We start from the raw sequence: 16,250 nt of genomic DNA, 5'->3' as shown, positions 1-16,250 counted from the left end.
GTAGTCATCTGTAGTAATCATGAAAGAATAACCTGAGAGTATGATGTTCTAACCACGAATTGAGAAGGTAATTTGTTCCTTGTTAAAGTAAGACCTGCGGGTCCAGGGTTATGGACAGTGTGTAAGCATTTCTAAATCTTACTTGTCACAGAAATACTACAACAGTGTCCAACAAAGTAATGGATATTTGGAGGTGTTTAATGAGGTAATAAGTTCTAGAAGTGTTTGATGACTTAATAAGTTAATTTCGGTTCTGTTTAGCCTGAGTGAATCTAAGATGCATCTTCTCCACTCACTGTATTAATAAATATTGAGTTAGTAATCTGAGTATCACCACTCTACTCCTTCTAAACATTGGTTCCCAGAAAATAATACTTACTCACGTGCCTATACATCTACCACACTACCCAAAACCCTTCCATGAGTTCTGTTATATAATGAAAAGTCTGGGTGGTGGCAGCTACCCCTTGTAAGTATAAAAAGTGTTATACAAAGAATAACATGGTTCCCCAGACTAACCCATGTATAAGAAAGACATAAAACAAAGTATACTTTAGAAAGGTAAGAACATTGAAACTGAGAATACAATCTATATGAAAGGAAATGAAAAGAAAGAACCTTGACTTGGAAAACATAAGTAGAGAAGCATAAGAGTTACTTATATAAGAATATATGAGAATATAAGGTATATAGAGGTAAAGAACATATAAGAATATAAGTAAGAACATATAAGAATAAATATATATGTAAAGAATGGAAGGAGAATAAGTATATTAAACAGGGTATTCATTGGAGGAATGCTACACAGAACAAATAAGTATATGAGTAAATAGAATACTAACAGAAAACAGTAGCTGGATGGTAAATTTTTGAAAAGAGAAAACCCGGCCCGTTACATCAGGTGTGGCAATATTCAAGGTGTCAGACATGACATTGTCCTATCTATCCAAGAAATGCCGGATGAGCGCAACACGTATGTACAGTCATTTAAAAATGCCCTGGAAAACATGCCTTCTGACGAGTACAAAGTCAGGATCAAAGCAGACACGACCCCTAAGGGAGAACATGAAAGAAGATTCAATGCTCCTGTAGTTGACGAAGTACCCATCTTGATTGTCGGTCAAGAGTTTGAGAAATGAGACTTCATACTCAAAATGAGAGACGAGTCACTCGCAAGAAGAACATGATGCCACATGTACTGGAAGCTACAATACTGACAGGAAAAGCTAAAGGAGAGGACGTTTTTATTCCAAGGATACCTCTCATCACCACTGACCTGCCATTTGAGTTCAAGCAACTTCAGTTCCCGGTTAAAGTGAGCTTTGCCATGACCATCTACAAAAGCCAGGGACAGTCCCTAAAGATGGTTGGCCTAAACCTGGTGTTTCCTTGCTTCTCTCATGGACAGTTCTATGTTGGATGCTCCAGAGTGGGAACTGTCAAAAATCTGTAAATACTTGCTGCTAATGCCAAAACCAAAAATGTGGTCTACCTTAATGCACTACAGTGAGACAATGTGGAGCCTCCCAGAGGGTGGCGTCCTACCGTGGCCTAGCGAAAGCAATTCCGCTAGTATATATATATATATATATATATATATATATATATATATATATATATATATATATATATATATATATATATATATATATATATATATATATATATAAACTTGTCACCCGACTGGCTATTCCTTATGGACTGTTATTGATTCAACGTCATATCACTAATTCATATCATAACCCATTACTACCATAAAACAAGCAACAACACCAAGAAAAAAGAAGAAAGTCCATGAGAGTAGTTAGACCATCAAAGTGTAAAGCCAAGAATGAAGACCAAGAATGAAAAACCTCAAAATTGACCCCCCCTAAAGAAAGAAGAAGAACGAAGAAAGAAGACAGCAGCTATAATGCCGAAATGACTGAAAGGTGAAGTGCCAGAAATCCCCAAACAACTTAATCTAATCAGGCATGAAGAAGCAGCCTCCATCTGCGGTGTTTGATAAAGGTTTTCTGTTCGTTTATGACTTTATTTTACAAGTTCAATATTATTATATTATAGCACCTTATGAAGAAATCAGAATACTAAAAACATAAATGTGTTAGTATTAAGTATTAAACATATATATATTGAGATTAAGCATCTCTTAAGTATAGTATATTTTTAATATGAAATGAAAGTCGAAGTTGACGTTCGAGTCTTTTAGATAAGGATGGCGTTGCCACTTGGAAACGTCGCAGAGATTTATACTTTAAATATTTTAGTAATATATATTGAGATTTTACTTCAAACAAATAAATAAATGAAACATAATTGATTTGAAAATATAAAACTAAAGAGGTTTATCTTAGTTATGTAGAGTTGTAGATAATGTTTACTCGACTCCTTAATCCTCAAGTGGCAACTGTACTTTGTTGCGAAGGATCGGCTGCAGACGTCTTGAGGTCGCTGAGTCTAATATAAAAATAACTCACTGTTCTTAGGATGAAGTATACACCTGCCACTAGCAAAGACAAATCTGGTCTCTGTGGCAATAAGAGCACCAAGGAGAAGCAGGTAAATTTTACAGGCAGTGTTGATTCTTCCTGTCATTGTATAGCTGTACCTTCAACACAGCTGTACAATGACGGTCCGACCAATTACCCAAATGTACCCAAATGTAGCAAAATGTAGCCGCAATGAAGTCAAATAATGGTCCTACATGAATAAATCGGACTGCCAATCACTTCTCGACTAGTATTTGGTGTCACAAAGTAAATAAAAATTGGAAAACGTAATTTAATCTGAGTTGTGTTAGGTTAGGTACATGCACTCGATCTATTAACTCATATTAAATTAAGTTTACCAATTTTTTTGTGACACCAAATAGTCGAGAATTAGGTTAGGTTAGGTACATGCACTCGATCTATTAACTCATATTAAATTAAGTTTACCAATTTTTGTGACTTCGTGACACCAAATACAGTCGAGAAGTGATTGGCAGTCGATTTATTCATGTAGGACCATTATTTGACTTCATTGCTGTGCATTTGGGTAATCTTCATCCTCGGTACATGCAGCGATCTATTAACTCAGATTAAATTACGTTTTCCAATTTTATTTACTTTGTAACACCAAATACTAGTCGAGAAGTGATTGGCAGTCCGATTTATTCATGAGGACCATTATTTGACTTCATTGCGGCTGCATTTGGGGTACATTTGGGTAATTAGTCGACCCGTACTAATGACAATTACTTCGTTTGTAGTTACTATGTTAAGTTTTTCACTAAATAAAACTTGTAGCAAGTTAAAATATATTTTTCTAGTGTATTTGTGTGTGCTGAGACCGAATATGACCTTCCTTGGTAGGAATGAACGGAGCTACAAGAAAATAATACTAATAAACGGCCATGTTTATAGTAGTGCAATCGTTCTTTCTTTGGGTATTAGAAATATTTGTAAAAACCATAGAAATTGCCCAAAACCAACCAAACCTAATCAGGGGGGTCCAGGGGCGGAGCCCTGATTAGGTTTATGTTAGATAGAACTGTGCACTAAGATAAAAAGTCCAATAAATCTAATTGTAAGTACAGTATTAACATTGTGGGGGTAAAGGTTGGTATTATTTTCTTTAAACATTCCATTTCCTACCACTAATCTATTATCATATTCTAATAAGACGCCTAATTATAAGATCATTTTCATCTATTACATTACCGCCGGAAATGTATATTAACGGAGATAGCAAATCCAATACAGTATTTTCTCGATTTTCTTTCATTAACTGCCATTTATCGCCTGCCTCACCTCCAACACTGCGTGTCTCGCGTCTCGTTTCCTTCATCAAAATCATGCGCATATGCTCCCCGTGATATGTTAGCGTGACCAATCAAAGCATTTTTTTTGCAACCAATTAAATGATTTTGGTTTAATTTGCAGTACAGTACTCCTCTATCGACGGGTTACGCTCGTAGACGCCACGATAAAGAAAACCGGGCTTCATACTGTGATGGTTACGAATTTTTCTAACTATTATTAGCATATGTTGAATAAATGCACCTTTAAGCATTACCGCGCTTCTTTTACACATAACCTTAAATAATAGTGTATAAATAATAATATAATAAGTGGACAAAAAATACTAGCAAACTTAATGATTTCATTTATTGAAGTGAACATCGGGTCCTTACAGTAGTAAACAAATACAGTGTACAGTATATACAAGTGTGATGATTGAGGCTATTGTGTTTCTCCGGACCAGTCAGATGAGTATGATGAGTCAAGGTCTGCATCTTCTTGAGGGGTGTGGGCAGGTACTGCGCCTTGTTGTTGTGAGGTGCCGCAGCTTCTACGCCGCCTTTGTTGTTGTGAGGTGTCGGCAGCTTCTGCCTCCTGTTGCAGGATGCCGCAGGTTCGCGATGGCAGCACTCGCCACTGAAGAAGTTGGTGATGGTGGTCTGTGCTTTCTTTGCTTCTCATTTCCCTCTGCTGTTCTATATATATGGCAATATTAACATTTTCAATAGCCTTTTGCTTAAAGGGACCTATCAAGGAGGGATCAATGTCATAGAGACGAGCAGAGAGGGCCTTACTCATCTCTTATTACTTCACAAGATTATCTAAAGTTAAGTTCTTATTTTCATCATCACTCACTTCATCTTCTGTTTCCATCCTGCAGCCCACCTAATTGTTCTGTTCATCACTTGTAAATGGATCCCCAACATTTCCAATAACTCTTCTTGCACCTCTGCCGCTGTTAAGTCAGAGAACCCTTCACCCAACTTCATTTGCCATAGTTATTATGTTTAACTGAGCCCGGCTGTTGGGAACCCCGCGAATGTTGGGACAATTTCAGGCCATTTCCAACATGATCGACACAGTTCTGGCGACAGTTCATTGTGGCTTAGCGATGAAGTTTGTGCACTGTGCACATCAAATTTCTTTCCACATTTCTCTGCAACATCAGCATCCTTATCAAGGCACTCAATTTAATCATGCTGAAAGTCTTCTGCATATTTAGCCTTAAACACTACAATGACTCCTGGTCCATTGGCTGATGATAAAGTGGCAGGAAAACCACCTCAATGTTGGGTAAGGGTGTCTTGAGTTCTTTTCAGAGGGCGCAATTATCTAGGATATAATACCACTTTGAACCCATGCCAAGTTCATCCCAGAATCTTTTCACCTCTCTAGCAAAGCAGTTTTTCAGCCAATCCACTAATAAATCAGATGTCATCCACGCTTTCTTGTTGTTCCTGTAGAAAACTGGTAGCAAAGTTCATGTTTTATTTTTGAGAGCCCCGAGGTCGTAAGTGCAGTGTATGTAACAACATGGGCTTAATCATATGCCCTGCCAAAAGATTCCCTTACATAGCATCACTGTCACCGTCCTCGCAACTTTAAATCCAGGGGCATAATTTTTTCCTCTTTAGAGATGTAGGTTCGGGCGCGGGTATCTTTCCACCATAGGCCTGACTCATCAGCATTAAAACTTGTTCCGGCCTATAACCCTTTTAGAGTTCTATGGTTAGCGGTAAACTCTGCAGGGTATGCTTCCCCTGCCACAGTGTCTGCTGATGCTGCTTCGGCCAGTCACTTTTATATTATGCGTTTCTCCATAACGATAAAGTTCGAATTTCAACCATCCTTTGCTAGCTGCAAATTTTTTCAAATTGTCACCATCAATTCTGATTATCACCATCACCCTGATTATCACCATCACCCTGATCATCACCACATCACCATCACCAACACCATGATCATCACCTTTAGAAACTTATCATAAAGTTCCTTAGCTTTCGCCAATAAACTTTGAGTCAAGTGGCGGCGCGGGCGGGCGGTTTAGGTCCTTCTATCCAAATGTTCAGTGCTTTTTCCATTTTAATGAGGGCATCATCACGACATGGCTTGTCACTTTGAGTGTCACTGGTGCACTTGAAGCAAAGCGTTGCTTCAGATCCTTTGCATGTCAAAGCTTAATTCCACGCATCACCCGGATCAAGTGAGCCCAAAGTATGCCAACAGCTGCGTAGCTCATACCGCTGTCGTGAAGTTGTTTCAGCACTTTCCTTTCCTTATTCACAGCCGCCAAGACTCACTTTGCCTCTTAGGTGTAGATCCAGAGGAGCAGCATACGTTTGGGGAGGTATACATATAAGTTGATGTGATGAACCACCAGCAAAAGTTGAAAATCAAAGACTGCTGTCGCCGCTTGGCTGGATGTCTGTAGTTCAGGAAGCGGGTCATGCAGACGCCAAGTCACACTAGTGCGCTTACGCTGCAAAGTACAAAACAAGGCCCAAGAGAGTTCAAATAAAGCCGTAAAAATCCGGCCCTAAATAATCCGCCGATAATCTAAAACCGTCGATAAAGAGGAGTACTGTACTGTATTTTGACTAATCAAAATCGATTTTTTTTGGATCTCTATATTTTGAAATTTAAGTTCAGTTCCGACCATGAAGTTCAAGTATGGGTGTCACTTAAATTATATGGAGCTGATTAGCAGTTTTTGGGAAAAAATGAAACTACAGGCAACCCTCGCTTTACAGTCCCACATCTGGCTGGCTTCATCGCTACACGGTACCCTGCCGAAACCAGGATGCTCACATTCTGATGCGCGCTGCATTCTTGTTGCGTGAGGAGGCTGGGGAGCTACCATTTTTGGATCCAAACTTCCTGCCATCCGCTAGTTGTAAGCGGGCGCGAGCAGGGTGCCATAAGGTCGCCCAGTCATCAAAAACATTACCGAGTTCTTCACCCGCCACCCACCACAGCCGGCCCAAGTCAGTGTATAGTGATAATTATAGTGAGGATATGGACTTATATGGACTTTGAGGGTTTGTGAAAAGAGGCTCTGCAAGCCTCTGTGGTGGATAGTGATACAATTGATAAGTGATACAGGTGAGGGCCAATAATCTGCCCTCTGCCTGGAAACCAACCCCTCATCCCCGTGGTGCCCAGCCATCTTTCTACTAATGTAAGTGTTAAAAACTAATATTATTGATATTTCTCTTAATTATTAATTGTGTGTGCATACCATCATGTTAAGATAAAATTTTTACTACAACATAGTTGTGTGTCGTCAAAAAGTGGAGTTTGGGGTCAGCCCGGTCTATATTTCAATTAATCCCATATGTTATGTTGTTCACTTGTTTCCACTCTTTCCGCTGCACCTGTGGGGTTGAATTGACGCCAAGTAGTGAGGGTGACGATAGCATTTCTTCGATCGCATGGTGTTCTTCCAACCTCAGTAAAGTGTAATAAAAGACCAACATATGTGGCGTTGTGTAAGAATCTCAGAACCAACCATTTAACAAGAACCTGGTCTCCAGGCCAACTAAGGTAAGAAATAGGTAATTCCATCATATGGTGAGAGTCAGTTAGGTCAGGTTAGGTTAGGTTTTTCTAGTGTGTTTTGGTGTATTTTTTATATGTTAGATTAATTTTTTCAAAAACTCGAAAAAATTTGATAAAAAAGGTCACTTTCCGACTCAAATGAAGGTCATATTAGGTCGAAACACACACAAATACAGGTCCTCGTTAACGAACTCAATCCGTTCCAGAAGGTCGTTCGTTAACCGAACGTTCGTTAACCAAACCATTGTTTCATGGGTTTTTGGGTAATTGGTTCCAGCTCACCGAAAATTTCCTAAATTCAACAAAAATGGTAGAAAAGTTCACTTACTTTGAGGTGTGTATGTAGAAGGCTCCTGGATGATGATGATGATGATGGGATTTAGAATGGGGGTGGAGGAGAAAAGAAGAGAAGGCATTGGGGTGGAAGAGAAGTCACCCCATGGTGCTTTTCACCCATAAAATTTTAGCTCTCTGGTTTAATTCAAGATTATTTTTTAAATCAACGCTGCACTGCATTATATATTGTCAATATATAAAATATATTTCAAAATGACCAATAATTTGCATGGAAACACAGAAAAAGCATTTAGTTGAAGAGAGTCTCAAGCAAGATGTTACCTCCAGTGAAACAGAGAGAGACTAACGCCTGTTTGCTGTGTTAAGAGGCTGGATGTCAGCATTAAACTAGTCACTTTTACTCAATTATGTTCAATAATTGTTAAAATGACTAAAAATTGAATATTAAACTTTTTAAAATTATTGAATAGTATAAACTTCTTGATATTTACAAAAATAGTAAGAATTTAAGCCCCAGAACCGATTAATGTATTGCGGACTGATACTAAAGCTGGTTGCCCTGTCAGTGCAAGCGAAAACATGTTGAGGTCGGTTCAGAAGAAGTTCGTTGTTTAATTTTTTTCGTTAACCGAATTGAAGATCCTTATGGAAGGCAGTTCGTTAATCGAAATTACGTTAACCGAGGTGTTCGTTAAACGAGGGGTCACTGTAAATGTATGTACTGTAGTAAGTACGTAATCTTTTTCACTCAAATCCTAATGAAACACTGCTGAATTAGAATAGCTGGTGTAAACAGTCCGAAATACTTGCAGTGTGTTTAATATATTACAATACAGTGACCCCTCCGTTAACAAACTCAATCCGTTCCAGAAGGTCGTTCGTTAACCGAAACCATTGTTTCAATGGGTTTTTGGGTAATTGGTTCCAGCTCGCCGAAAATTTCCTAAATTCAACAAAATGGTAGAAAAGTTCACTTACTTTGAGGTGTGTATATAGAAGCCTCCTGATGATGAGATGATGATGATGGGATTTAGAATGGGGTGAAGAAGGAAAGGAAGAGAAGGCATCCAAAGATTATTTTCTTTAAATCAACACTGCACTGCATTATATATTGTCAATATGTAAAATATATTTCAAAATGACCAATAATTTGCTTGGAAACACAGAAAGCATTTAGTTGAAGAGAGTCTCAAGCAAGATGTTACCTCCAGTGAAAACAGAGAGAGACTAATTCTTTGCTGTGTTATGAGGCGGATGCCGCGATTAAACTAGTCACTTTACTCACTTATGTTCAATAATTGTTAAAATTACTAAAAATTGAATATTAAACTTTAAAACTATTGAATAGTATAAACTTCTTGATATTTACTAAATTAGTAAGGAATTTAAGCCCTAGAACCGATTAATGTATGGCGGACTGATACTAAAGCTGGTTGCCCGGCCAGTGCAAGTGAAAACATGTTGAGGTCGGTTCGTAAGAACTTCGTTAACTGAATTTTTTTCAAGTAACCGAATTGAAGATCCTATGGAAGGCAGTTCGTTAATCGAAATTACGTTAACTCAAGTGTTCGTTAAAACGAGGGTCACTGTACACCAGAAAATATATTTTAACTTTCAATAGCTGGGGAGGTGGATAAAATTTACCTAAATTTTGGTGATTTTGGTCAGTACAGAAGAAAAAGCAACTCATAATAATGTATTGTGGACCTCATCATGGTATATTTCCATTTATATTTTTTTTATTGTTTTTGGGATCCTTCAAGAGGAGTAAAATCTTTGTGGTTGCCACCACCTGACTTTCAAAAACAAAATTATGAGTGTAAATCATCATATTAAATACAAGCAAGACCTTCGTAGCGTCGGAAATATGGGCAGTAGTTGAATATTGAAGTAAAAAAATGGAAGGTCTGAACAATGTAAAAACCTAAAAAACTAAAAGGTAAATATTAACCATGCTTGGTCCTCAGGTTTTTGACTAAAAAATATTCTGTGTCTTGCCGTATGTTTACATAAATCCAGCTATATTTTTTATTGCAAATTGGCCGGGTTGGAAAAAAAAAAAATAGACTTTTTCATTTAACAACAGAAACTGCTAATTTGCAAATGGCAGTCAGGTTTGAGTAACACACAAACAAACAGCCTAACCTAACCTTTTTGGAGCTTATCTGCTACTGTGGTGGAGGATACAATGAGCGTCTAGTGTAACTTATGTTTACAGATAAAATTCTTATCTTTTCTTAAATGGCTGTTTCATATGAGACATAGTCTCATGATGTTGATGGGACACACGTGATCTTGTAGTATTTGTATTGCTTCACTGTTGTTCTGATAAACTCACTGAACAACAACTAAGATAGCGGGAGAAAGCACTTTTTCATGCCTTCAAGACTTTCAAATTGGCTATTCAGCCTTCAAAATATTGTTTCAAAATGATTCCAACCCAGCCAGTCATGACACGATACTTGGTCATGGTTTGTCTGTGTGAGGAGGAGGAGGAGGAGACTGAAAAGTATTTCGGGCAACATAGTAATTATCAGAATTACTCATGAGAATTGATTTTTTTCCAGAAATGATATGAAGTCATATGTTTAGTTTTTTATAGTCTTTGAAAATTTAAAACCTGCAGACAGCCAATGGAGAATATTAGCAAATAAAAACCTAACCTAACCTACCCTACTTCACCCAACACACCTAACCTGCTCAACCTACCTAACCTAACCTTAGCCTAGTGTGTAAGCGGCCTTAAATAAAATACAGGAGGATAAGTGATCACGACTTGAATGAGAGTAGTGTGTGAAGTCAGTGTCCATCCTCTTGCCACAATGCAGGAGTGATCTACAGTACACCTGACACTGAATTACATTTTGGGCCTTTAGATGAAACAAAATACAGTAGGCTAAAATGACAATGGCTGCTGGCCATTTATCCAAAATGCCCACTAAATAATGCGACGGCCCAAGCATTTATACATGCATCTCACACGAACCCCATCTTCCAAATGGCAGCGAATGCTGATTAGCACCTGAGTATAATATCACATGGCTCACCATTTGATTGGTGCACGCCCAGTGACTATGATGTCACGCCGACACTTCGCTGGTGGCCAAATATTGCCAATATAAAAGGTAAAATATCTCCAAAACTATAAATTTCCGATAAACATTATTGAATAAATTGTATTTTTCTTACTTCCTCACTGAGACGCCAAAAGATTATCCCACCTTGATTGGGTGAAAAAGGTCAACCCACGGAACTCTATATTGATTTGTATATGGGGGAATATACTTAAAAACATCAGAAATTTTCTTTTTTTTTTTGATCGATTTTTAGGGTTTTGATTTTCAATTTCAGGTTTGGTTCGCGTTGTATCTTTTGTCTTGGTGGGGAAGAGTTGTGATGGCTAATATTAGCGACTTCAGCTGTCATTATTTGGACAGTTATACTTTTATATTTTCATCAATGAGTTCTGATATAATAATTTTGGGGGTTTGGTTAGGTTAAGTTAGGTTGAACTTTTTAACACTTTTAACCATTTGCTATACTATGACAGTGTCGCTATAAAACACAGTGAGTGTGGCATTTAAAATTAATTTTTTATGAAAATTCTGGCGGCTGTGTAGTTGTCAATAATTACTGCAGTGTATATCTTAAAAAATACTTATAGTAATGGGCCTTTTTTGTAATAGTATTATACTATCAATTACTATGTGTCTAGAAGACTGCAAACTGTGACACAAAACAAAAGGATGATTGAATTATGATGTGTTGTTTGCATTTTAGTCTTATCTATATATGATGAAGTTGGAGGTTAAATATTGGAGCAATTACAGTAGTAACCTTTGGTTATAATATTGCATGGGATACAGCTTAATGGTTATGTAATGAGACAAATCTCACATGAAGAGAATATTTATATATATAGATAAGTATTTAGTAAGAGAGTAAAAAGAGATTTTGGTATAGCGTGGCGGCTGAAGTAGTTATTTACCTTATAAATTATCTTATCTCGTCAATACACATCACCATCTTAAAGCGACTTCTCAAACACCGCCGTTAACTCTTTATTAATTACAATTTGTAAACATGGACATTAATAACACCTTCTACTCCAGTTACTAGGACATTATGTTTCGTTACTAGGACATCATGTGCGTTACTGATTGCTCTGATTCTGGGCCGCGAACTTCTTGAAATGAATACACTTCACGTAAGTAACTCATCACGAGCTCTGACAAACACTCCACGTGACCTACAGGAGGCCTAGCAGGTGATCCTGGAGTTGTCTCTATGGGGAACTAACCCAGCTGGGCGCCCGAATCTCGTCGGCAGGAGGCCGACGGGAGGCGGCGCCCCTCCCGGCCTGGCTTCTCAAACCCAGGACTCGGGCGTGGTAACTGGTCAGCTAGCAGTTACAAAGACACACTCTCTGCGCTCTCTCTCTGTAAGTATCTGTCTGCGTGTCTCTCCCCGGGAGACTAGCAAATCCTATATAATGGGGAAACCCGTCCAGACAGGCTGGTCGGGGAGGTCTCCTTGCCATGACCTGGCCAATGTGAGTCCAGGTCTGAACTTTCAGATGTGAGTTGTGTGTGTATTTTGGGAGAGAGTCAGCGGTGCCTTCTTACATGTTTGGCCGTGTGACATGGGAAGGCCTGGCTGATTATAACCCATAATTGAGTTACCCTACACTTAACCTCTAATGTCGGGTCCAGAATCACAGATTTCCTGAGATATAGCTGTGGTCTGACAACCCATCACTACAGTTAGATGAAATATATATTATTAAAATAAATAAATTTGTTTTGAAATCTTGTATGAATTAGCATTTAGGAATTTTGTTGATCTGCTGCTGTGGTGCATTAGGGCAATAATAGGGAAGGAGGAACAATTATGCTTTCATTGCAAAAATCTTTAGCAAAGAAAATTTTACTCAATGGTGTGTAAATATTATTGAAATTCATAACATATTAGTTTGTAATGAAATCTCATTTTTATTTGTATCTTTTGTACATGTGATGACACCCAGGCACAGTCACTAACCCACATCGAGACCTGGGGAATGAAAATGTAATTATAATAATAATAATAATTAGTTAATAGTAAATAAATTTAGAATACAAAATACAAAGGCAAAATAAAATAATAATAACGCGATAATAATAATAATAAATTATAGCAATAATAATAAAAATAATAATAATAACATAATATATGTCATAATAATAATAAAGAACTGTAAAAATACAAAATGAAAAGATCAATGTGAAAACGATATATATATATGTTATGTTGTCAAGAAATGAAGAAACAATTGAGACCCACCGCAATTGTGTGTAAATGAGCAGAAAACAGATCAGCAGCCTGGGACTTGGTCACAATTTCAATGCCATAGAAGCAAGACTACCACTAGACAACAATATTTTCCCCAGGCCACTTAGTACCTCCTGTTTGTGGCTGCCTACCTACAAGCTGCCTACTACTACAGCTGCCACCTGCCTACTACCTACAATGCCAGCCTTACTACAGCTGCCTTCTACCTACTACCTACAGCTGCCAACTACCTACCTACACAACCATGACTAGCACTGCCGGCTGCTTATTTCACCTACTACCTACTGACTGCCAACTGCCTACTGACTGCCAACTACCTGCAACTGCCAGCTTCTCTCTGACTGTGACTACCTGCAACCTTGACTTCTCTCTGTTCTGCTTCTCTCTGACTGTGACTACCTACTACTCACATTGTGACCACCTGCACCTATGTTTCTTGACTTCTACAATTTCTTGGAGCCTCTGACTGCCTACTAACCTGACTGACTATACTACCTACAGCTGTATTTCTACTACTATAAACATACAACCTACCCTATCTTCATGACTGTATTCCTACTATGTTTCATAAACTACCTACTACCCTCTGACTGTGTCCTACCTACCATTTATACTTTCTCTCTTTCTACTATTTCTGTTCTACCTACTACTCTGTTCTTAACTACCTCTACTCTATTTTGTATTTCTGTTGTAAGCACCTGCCTGACTGCCAACTACCTACTGCCTGCAGCTGCCAGCCTGCCGGCTGCCTTCCTACTACCTACAGCTCACCCAACTACCCACCCTACAGCTGCCAACTACCTGCTACTGGCCTGTCAACTACCAGCTGCTTATCTACCTCTACCTACAGCTGCCTTCCTACTACCTACAGGTTTCAACTGCCCTACATTGCCAACTACCTACTACCTCTGACTGCCAACTACCTGCTACCTACATTTACCCTACTACCTACAGCTGCCTCTTCCTATTTCTAACCTACCTGTGCCTTCTCTACTGGCCTGCCAACCTACAACTGCCATCTACCTACTACCTACAGCTGTAATCTACCTACTACCTACAGCTGCTTAAATCTGCCTACTACCCTACAATATTCTGTCCTTCTCTGGCTATGACTACCTACTACTACAGCTGCCATCTACCTACCTACAGCTGCCATCCTACTACCTACAGCCTGCATCTACCTACTGCCTACAGCTGCCTACTACCTACAGCTGCCAACTACCTGCCTACAGCTGCCTTCACCTACTACCTACAGCTGCCAACTTCCACCTCACACCTGCCTACAGCTGCCATCTACCTACCTACAGCTGCCTTCCTACAACTGCCGCTACCTACTACCTACAGCAGCCAACTACCTGCTACCTACAGCTGTGACTACACATCCTGGCTGCCTACTACCTACAGCTGCCCCTACTACCTACAGCTGCCAACTACCTACCACCTCCCAGCTGCCAACTACCTACTACCTACAGCCTTGACTACCTACCTACAGCTTCCATCTATACTACCTGCAATACCTTATTTCTGCCTACTACCTGGTTCAACTACCTACAGCTGCTTGACTTCTATACTACCTACATTTCCTTAACCACCTACCTGCAACTGCCTACCCTACTGACTGCTAACTGCATGCTGCCTAGAGCTGCTGCTCACCTACTACCTGCTGTTGCCTGCCTGCAGCTACTTGGCACCACCACTGCCTACAGGCTGCAACCTACCTGCTACTTGACTGTGACTACCTCTACCTGCAACGACCAACTACCTCTACTGTTCAGCTGTGACACCTGCACCTGTATTTCCAGCTACTACTACTACCCATTTCTTGACTTCCACCCTACCTGCAAGCTGCCAGCTTACCTGCAACTAACCAACTACCTACCTACAAATCTGCCTACTACCTCGGCTGCTGACTACCTCTCCTACAGGTTTCTCTCTGTTCTTAGCTTCTACTACCTGTTCAACTACCTCTACTATATTTCCTACTACCTGCAAGCTCTTCTTCCTACTACCTGGAATATGACTATATACTACATTTTCCTTAAACTACCCTACTACCTACAGCTGCCAACTACCTGCTACCTACTACCTGCAGCTGCTGTCTACCTACCTGGGGAGGCTTATGACCACCTACTGCCTACATTTGCCCCTCTTCCCTGCTACCTGCAGCAACTACCTGCCTCGGCTGCCAACTACCTGCTACCTGCTACTGCTGCAGCTGCCAGCTACCTGCTACCTACAGCTGCCAACTACCTATTCACCTGACTGCCAACTGCTTATTACCTGCAGCTGCCAACTACCTACTACCTGCATTGCCTGCTACCTCGATTTGCCAACTACCTACTGCCTACAGCTGCTGACGCTACCTGCAATACCCGGCTTTACCACCTGCAATGCCGACTATCTACTACCTGCAGCTGCCCAGCTATCTCTACCTGACTCGCCGTCTGCCTCCTACCTACAGCTGCCAGTGCATACCCTACGGCTGCCAGCTCTGCCTACTACCTGTTTCCCTTGACTACCTACATTGCCAACTACCTACTACCTGACACCAACTTCACTACTACCTACAGCTTTCCTTCTACTACCTGCAACTGTAACTACCTACTACAGCTGCCAGCTTCACCTACCTACAGCCACCTTCCCACCAACCCACATACAGCACCCAACCACCTACTACCTACAGCACCCCGCCCAGCTACCTACCTACAGCTGCCAACTACCTCTACTACCCACCTACAGCTGCCATCTACCTACTACCTACAGCTGCCCAGCTTCTACCTGTACATACAGCTGCCAGCTACTACCTGCCTACTACCCTCACGTTACTCAAGTTCTTGTTGACTGGTCAATTAAACATGCAGAAGCAGTCAATATGAATTGAAATAATGCTCTTACTGGACAATTTTGTAATTAAGAAGATTTGTAACTTGAGTGAAGAGTTGAGTCAACACACTCTGACACTGACTACCGACCGTTGCGGTGCTTTTTAAAGATTAATAGGGTGTTACCTAATACCTGACCATTGTTGACCTGATCTTTATCTCTCTTATATATATATGTGTTTTGTACTTCTCATCAAGTACTGTACTCACCCTGGCGAATATGAATTACACAGCGCTTGAACTTTAGTGATTTTCTTTACTTGCGTTTATCTTATATGTATATATATATATATATATATATATATATATATATATATATATATATATATATATATATATATATATATATATATATATATATATAGCTATGTAATTGTATAATCTTAACACTTATAATGAG

The 16,250-nt window shown here is 39.5% G+C and overlaps 1 protein-coding gene across 3 annotated transcripts in view; it reads left to right on the top strand.

The window, feature by feature from the left end:
* Nucleotides 1–2,402: 2,402 nt before the first annotated feature.
* The window catches only part of LOC121867939 (5'-3' exonuclease PLD3-like), a gene marked incomplete in the record, with an annotated part of 228,254 nt that continues 214,406 nt past the window's right edge, over nt 2,403–16,250 (top strand). For 2 of the 3 annotated variants that reach the window (XM_042368087.1, XM_042368086.1), the window contains 1 exon segment: nt 2,404–2,559. In XM_042368087.1, the coding sequence (XP_042224021.1) occupies nt 2,488–2,559 (72 nt within the window). 3 annotated transcript variants of the gene reach the window in all.

This window comes from Homarus americanus, unplaced genomic scaffold, assembly GCF_018991925.1.
Source record: "Homarus americanus isolate GMGI-L3 unplaced genomic scaffold, GMGI_Hamer_2.0 scaffold37032, whole genome shotgun sequence".
Classification (NCBI taxonomy): domain Eukaryota; kingdom Metazoa; phylum Arthropoda; class Malacostraca; order Decapoda; family Nephropidae; genus Homarus; species Homarus americanus.
Note: the sequence above shows the minus strand (reverse complement) of the source record. Positions and strands in the feature narration are given on the sequence as shown.